The sequence below is a fragment of the Chrysochloris asiatica genome, unplaced genomic scaffold, assembly GCF_000296735.1.
Source record: "Chrysochloris asiatica unplaced genomic scaffold, ChrAsi1.0 scaffold00083, whole genome shotgun sequence".
Taxonomy (NCBI): Eukaryota; Metazoa; Chordata; class Mammalia; order Afrosoricida; family Chrysochloridae; genus Chrysochloris; species Chrysochloris asiatica.
The window spans coordinates 4,618,842-4,641,106 of NW_006408601.1; the positions used below are offsets into that span (position 1 = coordinate 4,618,842).

Below are 22,265 nucleotides of genomic sequence, written 5' to 3' on the forward strand. Positions count from 1 at the left end.
CTGGGTTCCTAAATGTCCCTGTGAATCCCTCCCTGCTCCTGTGTATGTATGTGTGAATGCATGTTTATATGGCCAGGCAGACCCCCCCTCTCTGCGTGGAGTTTGCTGTTGGCCGAAGCAGGGACTCCCTGAGCCAGGTAGGGCTAGTGCAGGGGATGGAATTTCCATTAAGAATTAAGCAGGGCTGCACTGGGAAGCCAGGCAGACAGACAGGAGGGGACTGTGGGGGAGGATGCTCCGACTCTGAGCTTCCTTGGGCAGCCTCGGGCTTGAACTGCCTGTTAGAAGGTCTCTGCCAGCTTCGCTTTGAGCCACAGGCCTTGCAGAAGCCATGGCCAAGAAGGATGGGCAGGAGGAGAGGAGATCTTCATAGGGGCCACTGTAAGGAGACTCAGAGTTGCTTCGACCGAGCTGACTGGAGCCATGAGGCGGCCCCCTGGAAATGGACAGGCAGCCAGCGGAGGCCCAGGCCGTTGGGGTCTGTGGGGTCGACAGGAGACTGGGAGGCTGGGCTATGCCGTATGTATCTGTACGTTGGGGAATGGAGGGTGGAGGGCAGTCATGCAACTGCCCCAAAGGATTGTCTAATGAACCAAGTCTGTACCTACCTTGCTCTGAAACCCAAGCATAATGTTTGTACTTAGAAATGAAAGGTCTCTGAGGCTTTTTGCTAGCATTTATCCTGCCCACGATTTAAACCTTATCCTACCTCTAGTCTGTTACAACAACAACAGCAAAATAGACAATAGACAATCTTAGATGTACTTTTAGATCTCTGACTTTATTTCATATTCTCAAAGACTTTATGGGTCAGGCAGAGGTTATGATGATCCCCAGTGTACATGTGTGAAAACTGAAGTTCAGGAGGATGACTTGTCTTGTCAAAGCACACACAGCTAGGAAGGATTAGAGGCAGGGTACAATGTCAGGTCTGTTTGATTATAAAGCCCTAACTTTTAATTTCACTACCTGACCTTTCCCCCCAAAAAAGATCCAAAGAGAAGGTTCCACCAACTCTGCCCATTTGAAGAAGGTTACAGCTATAGGGTTAATACTCAGCCAAGTGGCTGACTGGAGGCTCTGAGTCCACACCAGTTCCTGTGACTTCTCTTGCTGAGATAGGAACTGAAGCCCCTCTCAAGGAACTGGGGAGTAGAGTTAGGCTGTTTGGATGGAGGTATGGGCCAAGCTAGCTTGTCTGAGAGGAGAGACCTGGGTGACATAGCCCTAGGGTGCCCATGGACCTGAGATGGGATCTGAGTTAATACTGGGGCAGCTGTGTTCAGAGTAACAGCCAGTTTTAGTTAGGTCCTGAAAAAGAGAACAGGGATTATTAGCGTCAAGGACGAGATGATTGAAGTGGGAGGTTGGGATGGTCATTGCGCTGTGGAAATAGAAGTAGTTCCCTCTCTCCGCATACATTTACCAGGTGCTGGAGAATTATTTTAACTCACAGCAGTCCCTTGTGCATCACAGTGCAACTGTGTTCCATAGGGTTCAATGGCTGCTCTTTTGGAAGTAGATTGCCAGGACTTTCTTCCAAGGCACATCAGGGTGGTCTTGAATTGCTACCGTTTCTGTTAGCAGCTGAATGCTTAACCTACCCAGGGACTCTCCTGTACACACTACTGTTGTCGGTAAGTGTTATGGACTCGTTTCTGACTCATAGTGACCCTATATAGGGTTTCTGAAGAGCGGGGGGTAGGTTTGAGCCACCCACCTTGTGGCTAGCAGTCCAGTGCTTATTCTATAGTACCACACCAGGACTCCTCCTGAACACATAGGATAAGAAATTAGCCTAGTTTTCAGGAGAAAGATTTAAGTTAGAATCCAGAAAGGAAGAGAGTTTCAGGTTTTGGAACAAGGACCAAATGAGGTGGAGGGAGCTGCCTTTTTGCTTTCTGATCCTTAAGAATAGGTGGAGGCCTTCCAGACCCACAAGATCCATGGCAGGGTGAGTTGCGTGGAATGACCTTGAAGCTTCCTTCCAGCTCAAGAATGCAACATTCCTGAGTTTTTGGGTAAGAAGCAGGCTTACACCATCTGACAAGAAGAAGTCCAGAGGGGGAAGTTTGATGTGCCCCCAGTTAGAATGACTCTCTGTAATACCCCCACTCCCAATTTTTGGCAGGTCCATGATCTGGAGAGTGACTTGTGTGGGTGACCTAGTTTCCAAGGGAAGCACCTGTGGAGAGTAAACCATGTCACATTCCAGGCATTTGGGACTGCTCAAAGTTAGGCGGCTCCCTCCGCAGAACATGCAAACTGCCCCCAAATACCTCCTTGTTTTATTTCAGCTGAAGGGAAATGATTGCAGCACGATCCCCTCCCATCTCCAGATGTTGGCATGTGGGGCACAAATGGGCGCCCCCTCCTGGACGGCTCGGAAGGTTGTTACCCGCCCTGACTCCTGTCCAGCCACAGGGATGAGCCAGGTCTCTAATTAGGCCTGACCGCATCCCCATTCCTGAGCTTCCCACAGCAGCCAGCGCTGATGTTTCCACTGCCCGGGGCACTAAAATAGCCCTGGAGGCCCAGCTGCTTCTCGGCAGTGGAGCCTGACTCAGGACAGAGGCTTGGCTCAAAGTACACGCTTGTTGAAGGTCCTTCAGAATTTGCAGCCTCCTTCGAGCAGCTGAGAGGGCGGAGGGAGGGGGGAGTGCGCTGGGGGCAGGAGGGGGGCAGTGGGCGAACCCCCAGCTTCCGCCCAAAAGGGACCACTTTGCTCACGGCCTCTGGAGCTCCAGCTGCACCCTGCCACCCCTGGCCATTAGCACGCACGCACTGTAACGGTTCTCACGATCAGAGTAAGTAGACAGGCTCTGCTGGTTGGGTTCAGAGGCCATTGCTGGCCAGTGTGGGACAGAGAATGCTGTGCTGAGTTAGCCAGTAGGTGCAAATGTGTCAGTGTGAGTGCTTATGAGGGGGGTGTGTGTCACAGTGGGGGCAGTGTTAGGGCAGGGATTTTCTAGCCTGTGTCTGATGGTGTCCCTGTGTGTGGGGACCTATGTGTGTAGGATCTGCATGTGTGTGTGTGTGGGGGGGGAAGGTCGGTGCGTGTGGAGTGGGCCCGCAGGTGACATGAGAGTTGTATGAGATATACCACCCCTGTGTGGATTGTGTTTGGGTGTGCAGCAGTGCATTTGTGTGTGTGAGGGGAAAGACCTCCACGTGGGCTGCATTAATGGGTGGCTGCCTGGATGTGTGAGAGTCCATCAGTGAAGGCTGAGAGGTAAGGAGTGTTATCTGAACCGCGGCTCTCTAGGGTGACCTGACATGTCCCCGGTGTCTTCTCTGTGGGTCATGTGGCTTTGATTTCTTTGATCAGGGTGAGGACACTCACTCAGCCCAAGGGGTGAGCTGGGTTATGAATGACCCCATGAGGCTGGGGGAGGAGTGGGAAGATAGCTTGGGAGACCCCACTCTCTTAGCAGAAGAGGCAGGAGGAGAGCAGTCCCCTAAGCCATGCACACACACAAACACCACACTTGTGCTCTTGCAGCGGCTCATGAATACACACATTCCTGCTCACACACACCTATCTTTCACACACCTCTTCTCAGCATATCTCTGCCAACACACTTTCCATATGCACACTCATGGACATTCACTGGCCCGGGTGAAATATGCAGACATACAAACACCTTCAGCCTTAACACCTCCTTTCTCTACACATGTTGCCTCTGGACAATGAATCCTAGAAAGTGACCCAGGGGAGTATCTTAAGTCAGGGGTCTGTGACTGTGCAGTTAGAGAAGATGGGGACATAGTGCCTTTAGAGTACCCTAGCTGATCTGGAACTCAACCTGCTGCCCATGAAACTCAGCCAGAAAAGATCCCTGGGTCTTGCAGTCTGGACTTAGAAGCAGCATTTGTCTTCTTAGAAGTGAAAAGGGCAGTGGCACGAGATAAGCCATGCCAGGCTGCTCTCTGAGGTAGAGGTTCGTTCGGCAACTAGAATCTGCTCTTGGCTCTGGTGTCTACTCTTGATTACTCCTGCTGCTGGAAAAAGCAGTGAGCTTTCTGCGGGCCACAGAAAGGGGCAGTGGCTTCAACTGGCATGATTCCTTCTCATCTTGGTTTTTAGCACGCCTGTCTTAGATCTCTCATCTGCAGGCTGAGCTGGATGGGTTACCCTTCACTGTGCTCCCCTCCCTTTGCTAACCACACTGTTCTTCCTGAGGTTGCCTCTTTTCTTGACAGAATCTCGTTTTCTTTGACCTCCTTCCTCAGGGGAATACTGGGGATATAGTAAATAAGTTTGGAAGAATAGGTACCTCCAAATGTTAGTTGATTAAATATTTTTTTGATTGATTAGGCTTTCTGGTTGGTTTAAGATGTTTGCACTCCACTATTAACCTAATGTGACACTGTGGGTTAATACGATAGATTGCAAGGTCAGTTTGAACCGCAAGGTCGGTGGTTCAAGTTTATCATCCACTCCTCGGAAACTCTATACAGTGTGGTTATGAGTTGGAACTGACTTGACAGCACTTAACATCAACAACAACAGCTAACCTAAAGGTTGGAAGTTTGAATATCCTTCCAGCAGCGCCCTGATGATCTACTTCTGTAAGGATTAAACAAATGAAAACAACAACTCTTTGCTATCCAGTCAGCTCTGACTCATGGTGCTTCTATGTGTTAAAGATAGAATTACTTCGTAGGATTTTCTTGGTTATAATCTTTATGGAACCCTGGTTTGGCGCTGTGGGTTCATGCGCCAGACTGCAAAGCTGTTTGAACTACAAAGTCAGTGGTTCAAGCTCACCAGTCGTTCCTTGGAAACCCTATACAGGGTTGTTATGGGTCAGAACCGACTTGACTGCACTTAACAACAACAACAAGAATCTTTATGGAGGGGGTCTTAGTTGTGCTGTTTAAACCCACCAGCTGCTCCTTGGAAATCTGTATAGCCAATGCACTTTACAACAGCAAATAGTCTTTACGGAAGCGATCCCCAGGTTTTTCTTTCATGGCGAGTGCAGACCATCTGCACCAATCCTGGGCATTCAGTCTATGGGACAGTTCTACTCTGGAACACATGGCTCACCAGGAGTTGGAATCAACTTAACACCAAAGGGCTTTTAAGATCTAAAAATTATTGGTTAGGGTTTCTGGAGGAGTCCTGGTGTGACTCTTTAGGCTACGCACTGGACTATAAACCACAGGTCGGCGGTTCAAATCCACCAGCTGCTCCATATAAACTCTATACAGGGTCGCTATAAATCAGTATGACTTGATGGTACTTACCAGCAACAATATGGTTTCTGGACCTCTCCCATCCTGGCTATTATTTTCTAACCAGAAATTAGAAAGATGATTTATAGCGGAAGGAATGAATGAGTTCTCATTACAACAGGGGAGCAAGTGGGGTTGAACCATTTTCTGAGGAGGTTCCTGGAATCTACCTTTCCATGGCTATGTCCTAGACTTGACACTTGATGTTAAATAAAGGCAATCTGTGGTTAGCCCAGCAGTCTTCCTTCCCTAGCATTTTCCTGTGTGCTGGTCCCCAGGTTTAGGATTCAATAAAAGGCTCTGGAAAGCTGGTGGAGTCACAGACTACCTCCCTGTATTCTAGTAATTGAAGTCTATACCTGCCAATTTAAATTTCAGAGCAACAGTGAGGAACCAGAGAGTATTAGGGCAAGTCTGCTTAGCTGATATACTTTCAGTTTAAAAATAAAAAAGATCAGAAAAGGGAAGAGTGGTAATAATAATTGTGACCATTTAAAAATCATTAATAATATGCTTTCCTTCCATTTACTTTTATCAGGATGTTGTCTTAAAAAAAATTTTTTTTTTTTTTTTTCTGGCAAGGAAACTGATGGATAGCTCAGATCTGTATAACTTCAGAGCTCATGCTGTATTTCTTTTCTCACTCCTAGCAAGTAAGCCCTTAGTTCATCATATGACGACTGCATTCTAGTAACCGTGTTAGTTGAAACCCTGGCTTTCATTTTTAATGTCTGTTTAGCAACTTTATAGTAAACACATCTTTAACTGTAAACTTCTACATCCTTCAGAGAAAGATATCAGAAGAAATAAGTATACAACCAGCAATTAAACATTCTATTAGTGTATAAGGAACCATTTTCATGAATTATTTTTTGTGTGTGGTGGAGACAACCCCAATTTCAAACATTTCATCTGTTGTTCAGAACATATGTCTCAATTTTGGCTTCTGTATCTTTGCATTCTGAATTGTGAGAGGGTCTTTGGGCTTTCTTCCTAATGGCTCTGGGAGATAATGTCTAGCTCTGTGCTCGCTCAGACAATGGTGATTGTTGAGAATGAATTGGGCCGTTGATACCCGCCCCCTGCTCTGAGTGTTTCAGCTGCCAGCTCTTCCCTTGTCTCAAAAGCACAAGTGTCTACGTCTCTGAAGGAGTTTGACCCTTGGCCCCACAACCAGCCCGTCCTCATTTGAGTCTGCCTTGGTCCAGGTCACTACTGTTACTTCTGTGTCTCTTGGATCTGAACTCTGTCTCCCACAAGGTCTTCTGACAGGGCTTGCCCCTTCTGGAGCCTGAATTTAGGATGAGGAGGTTGGATTGTGGAGTGTGACTTGTCTGTTCTTCCCCAACATCTTTGAGGCCACAGGGCAGTGTTCACTCCTTTCTCTTCATAATGGTAATGGATCCCAAGTCTGTCAAATGATCATGGAGTCATTTCTCTTACTTCTCTAATAGATATGGGCTGTCAGGGACATCTGAGCTATTTCACTCTGCCCAAGACCATTAATTTTTGGAAGGGTAATGATAGTTGGCAGTGCTTAGTATCAGTAAAGCAGTTGTTGTGGAGTAAATTCTGACCCATGTGTTTCAAAATGGAATGACTCTCCATAGGTTTTTCATGGCTGCGACCTTTCAAAAGTACATTGCAGCCCTGTCTTTGGCGATACCTCTGGGTAGGTTCAAACCACCAACCTTTCGGTTAATAGCTCAGTGCTTAATCATTCATGTCCACTAGGAACTTCAAACAATAATTCTTATTGTTGTTAAGCGCCGTTAAGTCGGTTCCAACTCCTATGGACCCTGTATAGAGTTTCCGAGGAGCAGCTGGTGGGTGTGAACTGCTGATGTTGCAGTTCAAATGACCATGCAGTCCAGTGCTTATCCTACAATACCACACCAGGACTCCATAAGCTTATAGTCGAGACCAATCCTGCCAGAACCATTTGATTACAAAGTAGAAGGAGGAATCATTGGTTTGAGGCCCTGGAAAATGCTCTGGCACTGGGGAATTTGCTGGTGGCTTGGTGCAGGTGAGCTGTTTCTCCCATGCCACTGGAAGATACGATCTAAGACTAAGACTTGATTACATCTCTGCTGTTGAGTTATAGTTTTTAGACTCTTTATGTTGTTCACTAAGGAGTACTGATGGTGCAAAGGCTAATCTGCTGGTTGCTAATCTTCAAAGGTCTGCAGTTAGAATCCATTCAACAACTCCCTGAGCGATAAGAGCTGGCATTCAGAGCCCATAAAGATTACAGTTTAGGAAACCTGTTGGGAAGTTCCACTCGGAAACATAGGGTTGCTATGAATTGTAATGGACTCTACGGCTCACAACAATACTATATTGTTTACTGAACTTTAAGTAGTCCAGTAAATACAGCAGGACAGCCTTGGATTAGATCTTAAGAACTTTTTGACTGGGAATGGGAAGAGGCATTTACTCACATTTATTTAGTCCCCTGCCATTTAGTCCATTGCAACTCATAGAATACATAGAATACGTTTGAAAATACAGCAGAACTGTTTCTCGGTGTTTTCAAGGCTGTAAATCTTTATGGTAGCAGATAGCCTCATCTTTCTCCTATGGAGTAGCTGGTGGGTTTGAATAACCAACCTTCTGGCCAGCAGCTCAGTACTTAACAGGGCTGCTTCTGACTTAGTGAATCCTAAATGACAGTCCCTTTGTTAGGCTCTGTGCTTTTGTTTCATGAAATCTCTGCAACAACCCTGTGCAATAAATACGGTTAGTTAAAAGATGAAGAAAAGAGGCGGCAGCGTGGTTCGATGATTATCCAAAGGTCAGGCAACACTGGACTCCCTTTGCTTCACCAAGCCTGGAGCAGTCTCCATCCTGGGAAGCAAGCATCTTCCCAGACTCAGCTATGTGAACCAGTCTAGTCTCCCTTCCTCAACCCCAGGATCACCTTGGTGCCAAACCCTGGGGGAGCCTGGATCCCCCGAGGACCTCTCTGGGCAGACCAGACCATGTTCAGTGTGAGGCGGTGTCTGTTGGCGTCAACACCCTGGCTAGCTTATTATGTATTATGTTCACTTTTTTCCTGGAGAAATGGAGGTTTTGTCTTACAAACCAAATATCTTGGGGTTGGAAAACAAATAAAGTGCAAATTGTGGTCTGAGGGTATGGGCTTATGTGGTGCTGCTTTAAATGGCACTGTTGAGGGAGAACAGTGTAATTGACTCAGGCCCTCTTACTTCCTCTGGTGGAGGGTCAGGGGTAGACAGCACATGCTGGTGATGTGAGCTGACAGATGTGACTGGGAGCCTTGGTTTTCTCATCTATAGAATGGAGTTCCTCAAAAGGCAATTCCTCTATTGCCTTTTCAGGTGTTGTCTCAGATTATTTTTTAATGGCTGCTCTAGGAATTATAAATGCATCCTTAATATGTCATAGTCCTGTTGTAGTTTCTGTTAAGTGCGGTTGAGTTGGTTCTGACTTACAGTGACCCTGTATAGGGTTTCCAAGAAGCAGCTGGGGAGTTTGAACTGCTGACCTTGTGGTTCAAACTGACCTTGTGGTCCAGTGCTTATCCTACAGCACCACACTTGTTGTTTTGTGCCATGGAGTCAGTTCCGAGTCATAGCGACCCTGTACAGGGTTTCCAAGGCTGTAAATCTTTACGGGAGCAGAAAGCCTCATCTTTCTCCCACGGAATGGCTGGTAGTTTCGAACTGCTGACCATGAGATTAGCAGCCTGATTCATAACCACTACGCTACCAGAGCTCCGAGGACTCCCTTATCCCAGTCTACTTAGAATTAGTATTGTCTATTGTTGATGAGTTTCTCTTAGATTTATTTTATTTGAAAATATCTTCATTTCACCTTAGTTTTTGAAGGGTATTTTTACTGGACGTAGACTTGTGGATTGACAGGGATATTTTTTTTCCTCCAATACGTTTCTTCTGTCTTTCATTGTTTTTGATGAAATATTAGCCCCATTGTTCCCCTTTATATGTTGTTTTTGTTGTTAAGTGTAGTCAGTTAGTTCCAACTCCTAACAATCCTGTATATGGTTTCTGAGGAACAGCTGGTGGGTTTGAACTGCTGACCTTGTGGTTCAAACCGACCTTGTGGTCCAGTGCTTATCCTACAGTACTGCACCACTGTAGGATCAGCACTGTCTCCCTTATATAACTCTGTAGTTTTTCTTTGGCTCCTTTTGAGATCTTCCCTTTATCTTTGAATTTGAGCAGTTTGGCTATAGTATATTTAAATATGGTTTCTTTTTATTTATCCTTCTTGGGACTTATAAAGCTTATTGAGTTCCTAAGTTTATGTTTTCGCCAAATGTGGAAAATGTAAAAAAAAAAAAATTCTTTTCTACTTTAATATAATTTTTTTCACCTTTTACACACCACTTACATGTATATAAACCTTTTAAAATCATACTACAGAACATTGAAGCTCTATATTTTATTTTAATATTTTTCCTATATGTTCTTCAGCTTCAGTAATTTCTATTAACTATCTTCAAGTTCTTCGTCTGCTACTTCCAATCTGATGTTAAGCCCATCCAGTGATTTGTTTGTGTTTTTTTTTAAATAAGATATTATACTTTTTAGTTTAGAATTTTTCATTTAATTCTTTTCTGAAATTTGTATTTCTCTGCTGTTATAAACTGTCCATTCATTTTGATCGTCTTTTTGTTTAAGTCCTTGGGCACATTTTAAAGAGTTGCTTTATAATTTTTGTCTGCCAACCCCTTGTTATCTCTGTGGTGGTATCTTTCTTTCTGATTATGGAACATATTTTCCTGCTTCTTCATCTGTATGATGAACATTGTGGATTATATGTGCTTCAGAGTCTGTATTTTATTCTTAAAAAATGATTACTGAGTTTTGCTCTTATAAGCAGTTACTTACTGATAGACCAGCTGGATTATTTCAAAATTTGTTGTAAACTTTATTAGAACCGACCTAGAAAAACTCTCCAGGCGTGATTAATTGGGTCTCAATTGAATTTCTAGATTGTTTAAAGATGTATTTCCTTTCTGTTGTTTCATAACTCCAATTTTCCTATGTTGTTGTTAAGTGCCATCGAGTTGGTTCCAATTCATAGCGGCCTGTATAGGGTTTCCAGGAGCAACTGGTGGGTTTGAACTGCCGGCTTTGTGGTGATCCTACAGCATCACACCAGGAGTCCATATTTCCCTAAAGGACATATGAAGTCTCCTTTAGCTCGTAGATCCTTAATAGTTCTCTGCCAAGCTTTGCAGAGCATTCTCTTATATATGAACAGCTTAATATTTGGCCCAAATCTTAAGGGTTCACTCACACATATTTCTGGGACTTTTCTGTGTGCTTTCTTTCTCTTCAATATCCTGTCCCACAAACTCCAGCTGCTTCCTTAGTTCCAAATTCTGATCTCTGCTTCTTCATTTCAACAAGATTAACATGCTCCACTTAGGCTCTGCTGCCCTGTGCATGGTTTGGAAAATACTCCCCAACAGAAAGTCTGGGTGATCATGAGGCACACTTTGTGTGTTTCTATTTTCTCACAGAACACATTTCTGAGCTTTCTATTGCCCAACATCAGGAAATAATTGCTTCATGTATCCTGTCTTCATATATACCAGTTACTCCATATTGATGGAAAGTGGTGATCTAAAAGTTTACTATTACCCCTAACTGTGTTACTGCAGACAGAGTGGTGAATAAGGCAGGCAAGGTCTTGGTTGACATATTTGCAGTCAAGTGTTAAAAACCAAAGAAAGTAAACATATACAAGAAATTGTTTTATGCTTTAATTATTCAATTATCATTTTCATTCATTAACTTACTCATCCAGCTATCACCACAGAGCGGTCCACCACCATTCATCTATGAATAAGAATTATATTGGATTTATAGTAGACTCAAGGCACTGTGGGTTAATGGCCAGACTGAAAAGCCATTTGAACTGCAAGGTTGGCAGTTCAAGCTCACCAGCTACTCCTTGGAAACCCTCAACAGGGTCAATTTCCTCATAATACAAATGGGAAATTGGACAATAAATAAGAAAGACCTTTAGAAGTATTAATGCATTTGAATTGTGGTGTAGGAAAAGAATATTTAAAGGACCATTGTCTGCCAGGAGAATAAACAAATCTGTCGAGTCGGAAGTGACTCGAAGGCACTTAACAACCACAACAAGGCTAATGAGTCATCCTCAATTTCCTTCTCTTGATCCCCTTTTCCTATAGTCCTCACAATCTAGAAGCCCAAGTTAGGAATGTAGTATCAGCAGAAAGCAAGGGAGATCAGAAGCTGCCACACTGATTGTTTCTCTTGTCTTGCCTTCTGCTTCCTTGAGGATTCCAAACACTGGTGTCCCCTCTTTCAGGGGTGGTAAAAACCTAGGGATTAGGCTTCTTGATCTGATGTAAGGTGGTAGCTGGGCTCTGTAGAGTTGCTAGGGCTCAGGCCTAAGGAGAAAGAGAAACACAGTTCTGTATGATCTCTATAATCGAAAAGAGGATGTTTACATTTTCGTCTTGATTTTTCACCAGGATTGCACTTTAACCCTGTGGAATTTGCAGAGAGGATTGGGGGAGGGTGGGAGAGCAGGATTTTAAAATGTGGCATTTAGAAACCAGGCAGTGTACTAAGCCTGGCCCCACCTCTTCAGAAGCCATTCTTTCAGACTCTGAGGGTTGTCATTTACAAAGAGCTCCTCAGAATGTGTGCTGTCCATCTGCCATGGCAGACAGAGCTGAAACTGAGCAGACACAGCACAACGGCGGCAGCATCAGATAAAAGCAGCTTTGGAAAAGTGCCCAAAGTTGCCAAGGATCTAAGTTAGAGACTCCGTCACTCATATGCTTATTCACTCATTCATTTAAAAAAATATCTGCTTAGTACCTACTATGTGCTATGGGCTGTCTTAGGCACTGGGTAAGCGTTGCTGCTCTTGTTGTTAGGTACCCTCTAGTTGATTCTAACTCATAGTGACCCTATCTATGCACAACAGAGCGAAACGCTTCCAGGTCCTTCTCCGTTCTCATAATTGTTATATTTGGGCCCAGTTTTGCTGTCCAATCCATCTCATTGTGGGGTCTTTCTCTTTTTTCCCAACCTTTCACTTTTCCAAGCATGATATCCTAATCCAGGGACTGGTCCCTCCTAATAACATTTCCAAAGTATGAGAGGTGAAGTCTCACCATTCTTGCTTCTAAGGAGCATTCTGGTTATATTTTCCCCAGGACACATTTGTTTGTTCTCCTGGCAGACCATGATCCTTTAAATATTCTTCTCCTACACCATAATTCAAATGCATTAATTCTTCTAAGGTCTTCTTTATTTATTGTCCAATTTCACATGTGTATTATGAGGAAATTGGAAACACCCTGGGTCAGGTGCACCTTAATCTATAAAGTGACATCTTAGTCTTGAACACTTTAAAGCGGTCTTATGCAGAGATTTGCCTAATGCAATATGTCATCTGATTTCTTGGCTGCTGCTTCCATGAGTGTTGATTGTGGATGTAAGCAAAATGAAGTTTTGATAGCTTCAATTTTTTTCTCTGTTTATTATGTTTTAAGAAAAAAACCCACACATCTTATGCCCATATATTTTTTCTGGTGTGTGAAAACAGCAGACAGGTTAATATACAGCATATAAAAAGTGGTGATAAGTTTTATGGGCAAGTATGCTGTGGGAAGATGTAAAGGATGGTGTGATATGCCTCCAAAGGGTATATGCATATTCAAGTCTTAATCCTTGGCATCAGTGAACATGATGTTTAGGAGTAGGGTCTTTAGAAATGTTATCAGGTCAGGTGAAGTCATACCAAGTGGTGTTAGTCCTAATCCAATCATAATGGTGTCCTTATAAAAGAGAAGGGACACAGGGAGAGAACAGATGGAATCAGAGATTGGAGTTATGCTGCAATAAACCAAGGAATCCCTAGAGCTACCAGAAGCTGTGAAATATGAGGGGAAAAAGAATTGCTACAAAGTTATGGAGACTTTTATAAAACAAAAAGTTCATAATGTGAAGCTATTGTTTCTCAGTGTATTCTCCTTCTAGGTCTATACCTTTTGAAGGTGGTGGTTCAATCTCTGTAACCCTTTCTCCAAAGAATTCTGTGCTCTTTGATTTACAGTATGTCAAGCCAACAGCTTTGACATTCTCTAAGGATCAGATTGGAGTCCTGGTGTGGCATTGTGTGCTAATGTGCAGGACTGCAAAATCGATTTGAACCATAAGGTCAGCAGTTCAAGCTCACCAGCTGCTCCTTGGAAACCATATACAGGGTCGCTATGGGTTGGAACTGACTCGATGGCACTTAACAACAACAACAACAACAACAACAAGGATCATATTGTGTTCCTTTTACATGTTCTTTGAATTCAGGAACCAAAAGAAGTATGGGGCAAGACCAGGGCTGTAAGGTGGATGGGGAATGCTTCCTACTAAAATTCTTATAGGTCAGCCCTTGCTACCCTTGAAGAATAAGCAGGTACATTGCCATAATGGAACAACAACAACAAAATTACTTAGCGCAACTTTCCTGGTCCTTTTCGCACACCAACTCGGTTTTCAATTTTCTTAAAGCTTCTTCACAGTGCTCGCTTCTGCAGCACATATACAAAATTAGTATTGTTGGATTACCAAATGTTGGGAAATCCAGCTTCTTCTATGTATTAACCACTATTCAGGCTTCAGCAGAAAACTCCCATTCTGACTACTGATCTTGATGAAAGCAGTATACCTGTGCCCGATGACAGGTTGGATTTTCTTTCCCAGTATCACAAACCAGCAAGCAAAATGCCTATATTTCTAAGTGAAGTAGATATTTCTGGCCTTGTGAAAGGAGCTCACAATGAACATGGGCTGGGAAATGCCTTTGTATCCCATATTAGTGCCTGTGATGGAATCTTTCCTCTTACACGTGCTTTTGAAGATGATGATATCACACATGCTGAAGGAAGTGTAGATCCTGTTTGAGATACAGAAATAATACATGAAGAGCTTCAGCTCAAAGATGAGGAAATGTTTGGGCCAATTATAGATAAACTAGAAAAGGTGGCTGTGAGAGGAGGAGATGAAATACTAAAACCCGAATATGACATAATGTGCAAAGTCAAATCATGGGTTGTAGATCAAAAGAAACCTGTTCACTTCTGTCATGACTGGAATGGCAAAGAGATTGAAGCGATGAATAAACACTTATTTCTGACTTCAAAACCAATGGTCTACTTAGTTAATCTTTCTGAAAAAGACTAGGTTTGAAAGAAAAACAAATGGTAAAAATTAAAGAGTGGGTGGACAAGTGTGACCTTGGTCATTCCTTTTAGTGGGGCCCTGGAACTCAACTTGCAAAAATTGAGTGCTGAGGAGAGACAGAAGTATCTGGAAGCAAACATGACACAAAGTGCTTTTCCAAAGATCATTAAGGCTGGGTTTGCAGCACTCCAACAAGAATACTTTTTCACTGCAGACGCAGATGAAGTACGTGCGTGGACCATCAGGAAAGGGATGAAGGGTCCCCAGGCTGCAGGAAAGGTTCACACAGGTTTTGAAAAGGGGTTCATTATGGCTGAAGTAAAGAAATACGAAGATTTTAAAGAAGAAGGTTCTGAAAATGCAGTGAATGCTGCTGGAAAGTATAGACAAGTATAGACACAAGGCAGAAATTATATTGTTGAAGATGGAGATATTATCTTCTTCAAATGCAAGTCACCTCAGCAAGAAGAAATGCATTTCAGTTATTGTTCCAATAAACACACAATTTCAAAAAGGCTTATAATTTTTATTTTTTCTTAAAATTTCTGAAAACTAAAGGGGCAAATAAAGTTAGGGGCAGGGTGGGAATATTCTAAAAATGAAATGATTTTTATTGGTTTTAAAATGACAGATATTGTTTACTTCCAATGAAATGCAGGTTCACTAAATGTGAACAGCTTTCCTTTTCACATGATTAAGACCCTTATCCAAATTGTCTAAGCTTTTCAGGAATCACATTATTCTCATAATACTTCATTAATCTCCATCATGTTTGCCAAGTCTGACACATTTGAAAATGAGGACAATGTGGCTTTCTCCTTTTTGAATCTACAGATAATGCATGTTTTACAGTACTCCAGGTGTCTACACTCAATAAAGCATTTGACAAAACCACCACCACCACCACCACCACCAAAAACTTCTTCATAATGAATCCCAGTGACTGTTATGTGTCCTTTGAGAAAATCTATCAAGATTACCCCTTTGGAATCACCAAAAACAGTCACCATGACTTTCTAAGCTGGCCTCTCTGTCTTGAATTTATCTGCCCAACAAATCCCCTTGGAAGCCACTGTTTTGATTGGCCTTTTTTTTTTTTTTTTTTTTAAGAGAGAACTTTTCTGCAGCAATTCATAGAACACAGAGACATACTTTTGTTTTTTAAATAAACCTGTGCATGAACTGAAACCCTTTTGACTTTTATAGATAAAGAGATTGTCCCTAGAGCCGTTCAATACCCTGAATTCGGACAGCTAGCCCCCAGAACTGTGATACAGTACCCAATTTATGACACTTCCTTATGGCAGCCTAGGAAAATAATACAGATGATAATGGAGATAGGAAGTTGCAAGCATGGGAGGAGGGTTTGGAGATATAAACAGGTGGCCAAGAGATTCTTTCTGATGAAGTATTTAAACAGATTCTAGGAGGAAATGAAAGCATAAGCTATGTGGATATTTGAGGGAAGACTGTCCAAATATATTTACAGTATATGTAAAAGCCCTGAGGCTTGTTTGAGAAACATCATGAAGATCAATGTGATCAAAATGGAGCAAGAGATGGGAGAGTAAGAGTTGAAGTCAATGTGCTAATGGGGGGGGGGAGCAGGGAGGGACAGAATATGAAGGCTATGGTAGGCTATTTGAGCAACTTTGCCTTTAATCTGAGTGAAGGTTTTGAGCAAAGACATGACATTCTGTGACTGCTATGAAGATAATAGATTGTAGAGGGAAGAGCAGAGATGAGTTCTGAGGCTAATGTAGTAATCTACATGAGAAACATTGATGGCTGGGGCCAACAGTCACTTATTCATCCACTTCATTTTTTATTCTACAAATATCTATGCAATATAACTTATGTATGAGAGTCTTCATCATTATTCACCCATCCCTTCTGTCCATCAGTGGTCTGTCCAGCTGTCTTCACTGCTTTTTATCACGGCTTTATCTACTTTATGTAAACTGCTGTTCTAGATGCCAGTTGATATTGGCATCTAGAACAGTATTCTATCAGGGGAGGCAAAACTAGGAGATCACGAGTCAGTTATAAAACCAAATAGACCCTGGCAAACCGAAGCTCAATGGAGACAACACTATAAAAGCCCAAGGAGAAATGCTGAGGATTGTAAGATGATAGGACTAAAAGAGGTGGAGTGGTCTGGGGACAGGGATGAGAGATCATGAACATCAGGTTAAAAAGTTCAGACACGAGTTAAGAGAGACCTAACAGGTTTTCCAAGAAATCTTACAAAGAGCTGTGTTTAAGAGGAAAAAAGTAACATCAGAATGAGGAGGGATAGGCTGGACCTGTTGCCTTGTGTGAGCATTCTTGGCTTTATGAGAGCCCGAGGGGGTGGAATCTGGGGGTGGGGTGGGGTGGTCCTAGATACACAGGGGTAGGGTTGAAGTGATACCGGACTCTGATGGGTAACAACAACAACAAAAAGCAGGTGTTATGAGTAGCTGTCTCTGGACTAAACTCCAGATGTCTCCTATCCTCTGAAGTCACCTTTGAGGAAACCACACAGTACAGCCTGGATTCCGGGCATACAAGCTGTTGAAAAGATTGGATTTGGCCTCTGGCCACGGAAGACTCTTAGATGATTCTTGAGTAGGTGTACATTGGATTATAGGGACTTTAGATTCAGAACAGGAACTCGTTCACTTAAGTCCTTTCCTTTTATGGGGTCTTGGAGAGGAGGGAGGAGAGAGGAGAGTAGGTGGGGGTTGGAGTGTCCTGTGCCTGAGGCCAATTACTACAAGAAGAGAAAGCTGTAGTCCAGCTCAGGAGGCAGAAATCCACTGGGAAGTTCAAGCCTCCAGGCGGACACCTGGGATGGATATCTGATGCTTGATTAAGTCTGGTGCTTGGTCTGACCTGAGAATGGACCACCAAACATTTCACTTATTAATTATGCTGGTTTTTTAATGAAGTCCTGGTGGTACAGTGGGCTGGACATTAGTCTATTAGCCAAAAGGTTGTGAGCTCAAACCCACCAGCTACTCTTTGGGAGAAAGACGAAGCAGTCTGCTTCCATAAAGATTTAAAGTCTCAGAAATCCTATGAAACACTTCTAGTCTGTCCTATAGGGTCTTTATGAGTTGGAATTGACTCACCACACTGTAATGGGCTTTGGTGTCCCAAGAAACTGAAGGGCTACTTCTTTAGGAACAGGTCCTGTTCTGTCTTTCCAACATGCAGAAGTCTGTGGCTTGACATCAGGGTTTTAGGTGGATTTGTCCTTTACTGATCCTCCATTCCTGCATCCACGGTGCTACTAGGGGAGGGCTGAAGCTGGAGACAGTTTCTGGAAGTCATAGAGATTTGAGTCATAGCTTATACCAGCCCGCGTGGTCTACATCAGTGATGAATGGGTAACTGGTTTCTAAGTTCTTGGTCAACATGTTATGTTTGTCTTATGCTGTAGAGTTGGCAAAGAGGGTTCCACATCATGAGGAGTGAGTTATACTCATGAGCAAGCTGAACTTGAAGACAAAGAAAATAACTTTCCCAACTTCAGCATTCCTCAGTGGCTGTCTTGAGGAAGGCAGTGGTATTTTCTTTAGGTGTGGGTTTATTATGCTGTCTAATATAGCAGTAATTAACCAGGCCAGCCTTTGGATGGAATCTGAGAAGGAGGGTGGAAAGAACTTGGGTTTCAGTCTAGACTCAGCCACAAATTTGCTTTTTGAATTGGGCAAGTCATTTGCTCTCTCTGGGTATCAGTTTCCTTTTGGGTAAACAACAAAATAACAAGGTTGGTGAAAATAGTCCCAGAGGACCTATTCTACTATAACATCCCAGGTTTCATGCTTAAATTATGACGGCAACAAGGAATTGTGATTAGGACCCCGATTTCTCGACTTGTATCCTAGACCACTAACACTTGTCTGTCACTTTGTCATACTGTGGTGGCTTGTGTGATGCTGGAAGCTTTGCCATAGTATTTTAAATACCAGTCAGGTATTTAAAGTGGACAGGTTTCAGCAGAACTTCCAGACTAAGACAGAGTAGGAAGAATGAGAAGCAGACCACTTCTGAATGATTGTTGTTGTGTTGTCCGAATGATGAGCCACTGAAAACCTCATGAAGAGCAGGAGACCACTGTCAGAGATAGTGCTGGAATATGAGCCCCTCAGCTTGGAAGACATTCAAAATATGACTGAGGAAGAGCTGCCTCCTCAAAGTGAAGTTGATCTTAATGATGTAGATGGAATAAAACTTTCAGAACCTTCAATTGTTGATATGCTATAACTCAAAATGAGAAGAAACAGCTGCAAACATTCTTTAATACTCGGAACATGGAATGAAATAAATATGAATATAGAAAAATTGGCAGTTGTCAAAATGAAATAGAATGCATCAAGTTCAATGTCCTATGCATTGGTGAGCTGAAATGGACTGGTATTGGCCATTTTTAATCAGGCAATCATATAGTTTACTATGCTAAGAATAACAAATTGAAGAGTAATGAATGGCATTGTCAAAAACAGTATTTCAAGATCATTGTTGAAGTACAGCGCTACCTGCGGTAGGATAATATCCATACAGTTACAAGGAAGACCAGTTAATACCACTGATATTCAAATGTACACACTGATCACTAAAACCAATGATGAAATTAAGAATTCTACCAAATTCTTGATCTGAAATTGGTCAAACATGGAATCAAGATTGGCTGATAATTACTGGTGATAGGAATGCAAAAGTCAGAAACAAAGAATAAGGATCAGTAGCTGGAAAGTATTGCCTTGGTGATAGAAACAATGCTGGAAATCACATGATAGAATTGTGCAAGACCATGACTTGTTTATTGCAAGGACCTTTTCCCACAGTTATGCACATGGACCTCACCAGATGGAATACATGGAGTCAAATTGACTACATCTGTGGGAAGAGATGGCAGAAAAACTAGCTCAATATCATTAGCCAAAACAAGGTCGGGGGCAGAAGGTGGAACAGGCCATCAAATTTTCCTATGAAAATTCAGATGGAAGCTGAAGAAAATTAAAACAAGTCTATGAGAGCCAAAATATGACCCTGAGTATATCCCACCTGAATTTAGAGACCATCTCACAAACAGATTTAATGCATTTGATACTAGTGACTGAAGGCCAGAAGAGTTACAGGATGACATCAAGAACACCATCCATGCAGAAAACAAAAGGTCATTAAAAAGACAGGAAAGAAAGAAAAGATGTAAGTGGATGTCAAAACAGACTGAAAGTTGTTCTTTAATGTAAAAAAATCTAAAGTGACTGAAAGAAGAGATGAAGTAAAAGAGCTGAATGCAAAATTCCAAAGGGCAGCTTCAGAAGACAAAAACAAGTATTGCAATGAAATATGCAAAGACATAAAATTAGAAAACCAAAAGGGAAGAATATGCTCTGCATTTCTTAAGCTGAAAGAACTGAAGAGAAATTCAAATCTTGGGCTGAAATACTGAATAATTCTAAGGGGAAAATATTGAATAACACAGGAGACATCAAAAAAGAAGGAATACACAGAACTACTATACCAAAAAGAACTGGTCACCATCCAACCATTTCAAGAGGTAGCCTATGATCAATGGTACTGAAGTCAGAGGTCTAAGCTACATTGAAAGTACTGTAAGAAAACAAGTCTCCAGGGATTGATGGAATGCAAACAGAAATATTTAAACAAACTAATGCAGCCCTGGAGGTGGCCACTTGTCTATGCCAAGAGTTCTTGGAAGATAGTTACCTGACCATCCAGTTGGAAGACATCCATATTTTTGCCCAGTCTAAAGAAAGGCAACCCAATAGAATATGAAAATCATCAAAAAATATCATTAATATCACATGCATGTAAAATTTTCTGAAGATAAAATTTTAAAACGGTTGCAGCAGTAAATGTACTGGGAGCTGCTGGAAATTCAAACCAGATTCAGAAGAGAATATGAAACTACGGATACTATTGCTGACATCAGATGGATCTTGGCTAAATGCAGAGAATACCAGAAAGATGCTTACTTGTGCTTTATTGACCAGGAAAAAGTTTTCGACTATGTGGATTATGACAAACTATGGGTAACATTCCAGAACGCTTAATTGTACTCATGAAGATCCTGTATAGAGATGAAGAGGCAGTTGTTTGAACAGAGCAAAGGGATTTAAATCAGGAAACGTGTTTGCTAGGGTCGTAACATTTTTACCATACTTATTCAATCTGTACGCTGAGCAAATAATCTGAGAAGTGGCATTAGGATTGGAGTAAGATTTATTAACAACCTGCAATATTCAGATGACACAGTTTTGCTTGCTGGAAGCGAAGAGGACTTGAAATATTTACTAATGAAGATCAAAGAGTATAGACTTCAGTATGAATTGCACCTTAATATAAACAAAACAAAAATCCTTACAACTGGACCAATAAATACCATCATGTTAAGTGGAGAAAAGGTTGAAGTTGTTAGGGACTTCATTTTACTTGGATCCACAATCACACACATGGAAGCAGCAGTCAAGAAATCCAATGACTCATATTGCATTGGCATATCTGTTGTACAAGACCTCTTTAAAATGTTAAAGAGCAAAGATGTCAGTTTGAGGACTAAAGTGTGCCTGACTCAAGTCATGATATTTTCAGTCGACTCTTATGCATGTGAAAATTGGACAATGAATAGGGAGGCCTGTAGAAGAATAGATGCATTTGAGTTATGGTGTTGGAGAAGATATTGGAAGTACCATGGATTGCTAGAAGAACAAACAAATCTGTATTGGAAGAAGTCTAGCCAAAATGCTCCTTTGAAATGAGGATGGGGAAACTTCATCTTCTATACTTTGGATATGTTGTCAGGAGGAAGACATAATGCTTGGTAGAGTGGAAGGTCAGTGACAAAGAGGAAAATCTCCAGTGACATGAATCGATACAGTGACAACAACAATGGGCTCAAACGTAACAATCGTGAGGATGGAGCAGACCTGGGCAGTGTTTTGTTATGTTGTGCATGGGGTTGTTATGAGATGGAACTGACTCAATGGTACTTAACAATAACAACATCCTAGACCAGAGCTCATTTTCTACTTTGCCTGAAATTCCACCTTTATAAATTCATTTCTTTGGGTCTTTTAAGAGACTCTTATTTCTACAGATCATATTACATAACAAAATTTCTTATGACCTTCAGTAGGAATGTAAAAGAGTTCTGCTAGAACAACAGTTACGTGCTTGCTATTAGTCAAAGGGATGGTAGTTTGATTCAGTTAGCTCCATAGGCTAACTGATCTGGTAACCTGCTCCTATAAAGATTACAGCCTAGGGAACCCAATGGGGCAGTTCTATTCTCTTCCATAATGTTATGAGCTGGGATTGACTTGACAGCATGCAACTACAACCACATAAGGGTACAAAGCAGTCTCATCGCCATTATTTCAGTCAGTACAGTAACTGTGCCAGCTAACCAAATACTTATTATTATGATGTTTGCATATGAGAAAAGAGACCCAGAGAGGTTAAGTAACTTGACTAAGATCAAACAGTTAGTTACTTGTAGAATTGAGATTAGGCTGCAAATTTCTTGAATGTTGGTTTATCTGGTCAGAGCTCTTTTGTTCCACAATTTGGGTTTGGGATAAGGAGTTACAAGGACTGAATGGGATGGAAGGTTAAGTAGTCAATGACCGCAGAAGCTAATCATAGTGGTGAGGAGCTGTGTTGTCCTCTATGTCTGGATATGCAAATGCAGGTTGAAGCAAAGCTGGCTCGTTGTAGCAGATTTTTCCATGATTCATCCCTGCTATTGGCCCAGACTATTCTTAGCATTGAGGACTAAGGTGC

At 42.2% G+C, this 22,265-nt stretch overlaps 1 protein-coding gene and 1 pseudogene across 1 annotated transcript in view; both read left to right on the forward strand.

The window, feature by feature from the left end:
* The first annotated feature begins 423 nt into the window (after positions 1–423).
* Positions 424–22,265, forward strand: part of INSC (inscuteable homolog (Drosophila)) — a 206,064-nt gene continuing 184,222 nt past the window's right edge. The window contains exon 1 of the mRNA XM_006865783.1: positions 424–519. Coding sequence (XP_006865845.1) covers positions 424–519 — 96 coding nt within the window. The remainder of the gene's footprint in view (positions 520–22,265) is intronic.
* On the forward strand, positions 13,607–15,722 carry LOC102842127 (annotated as a pseudogene).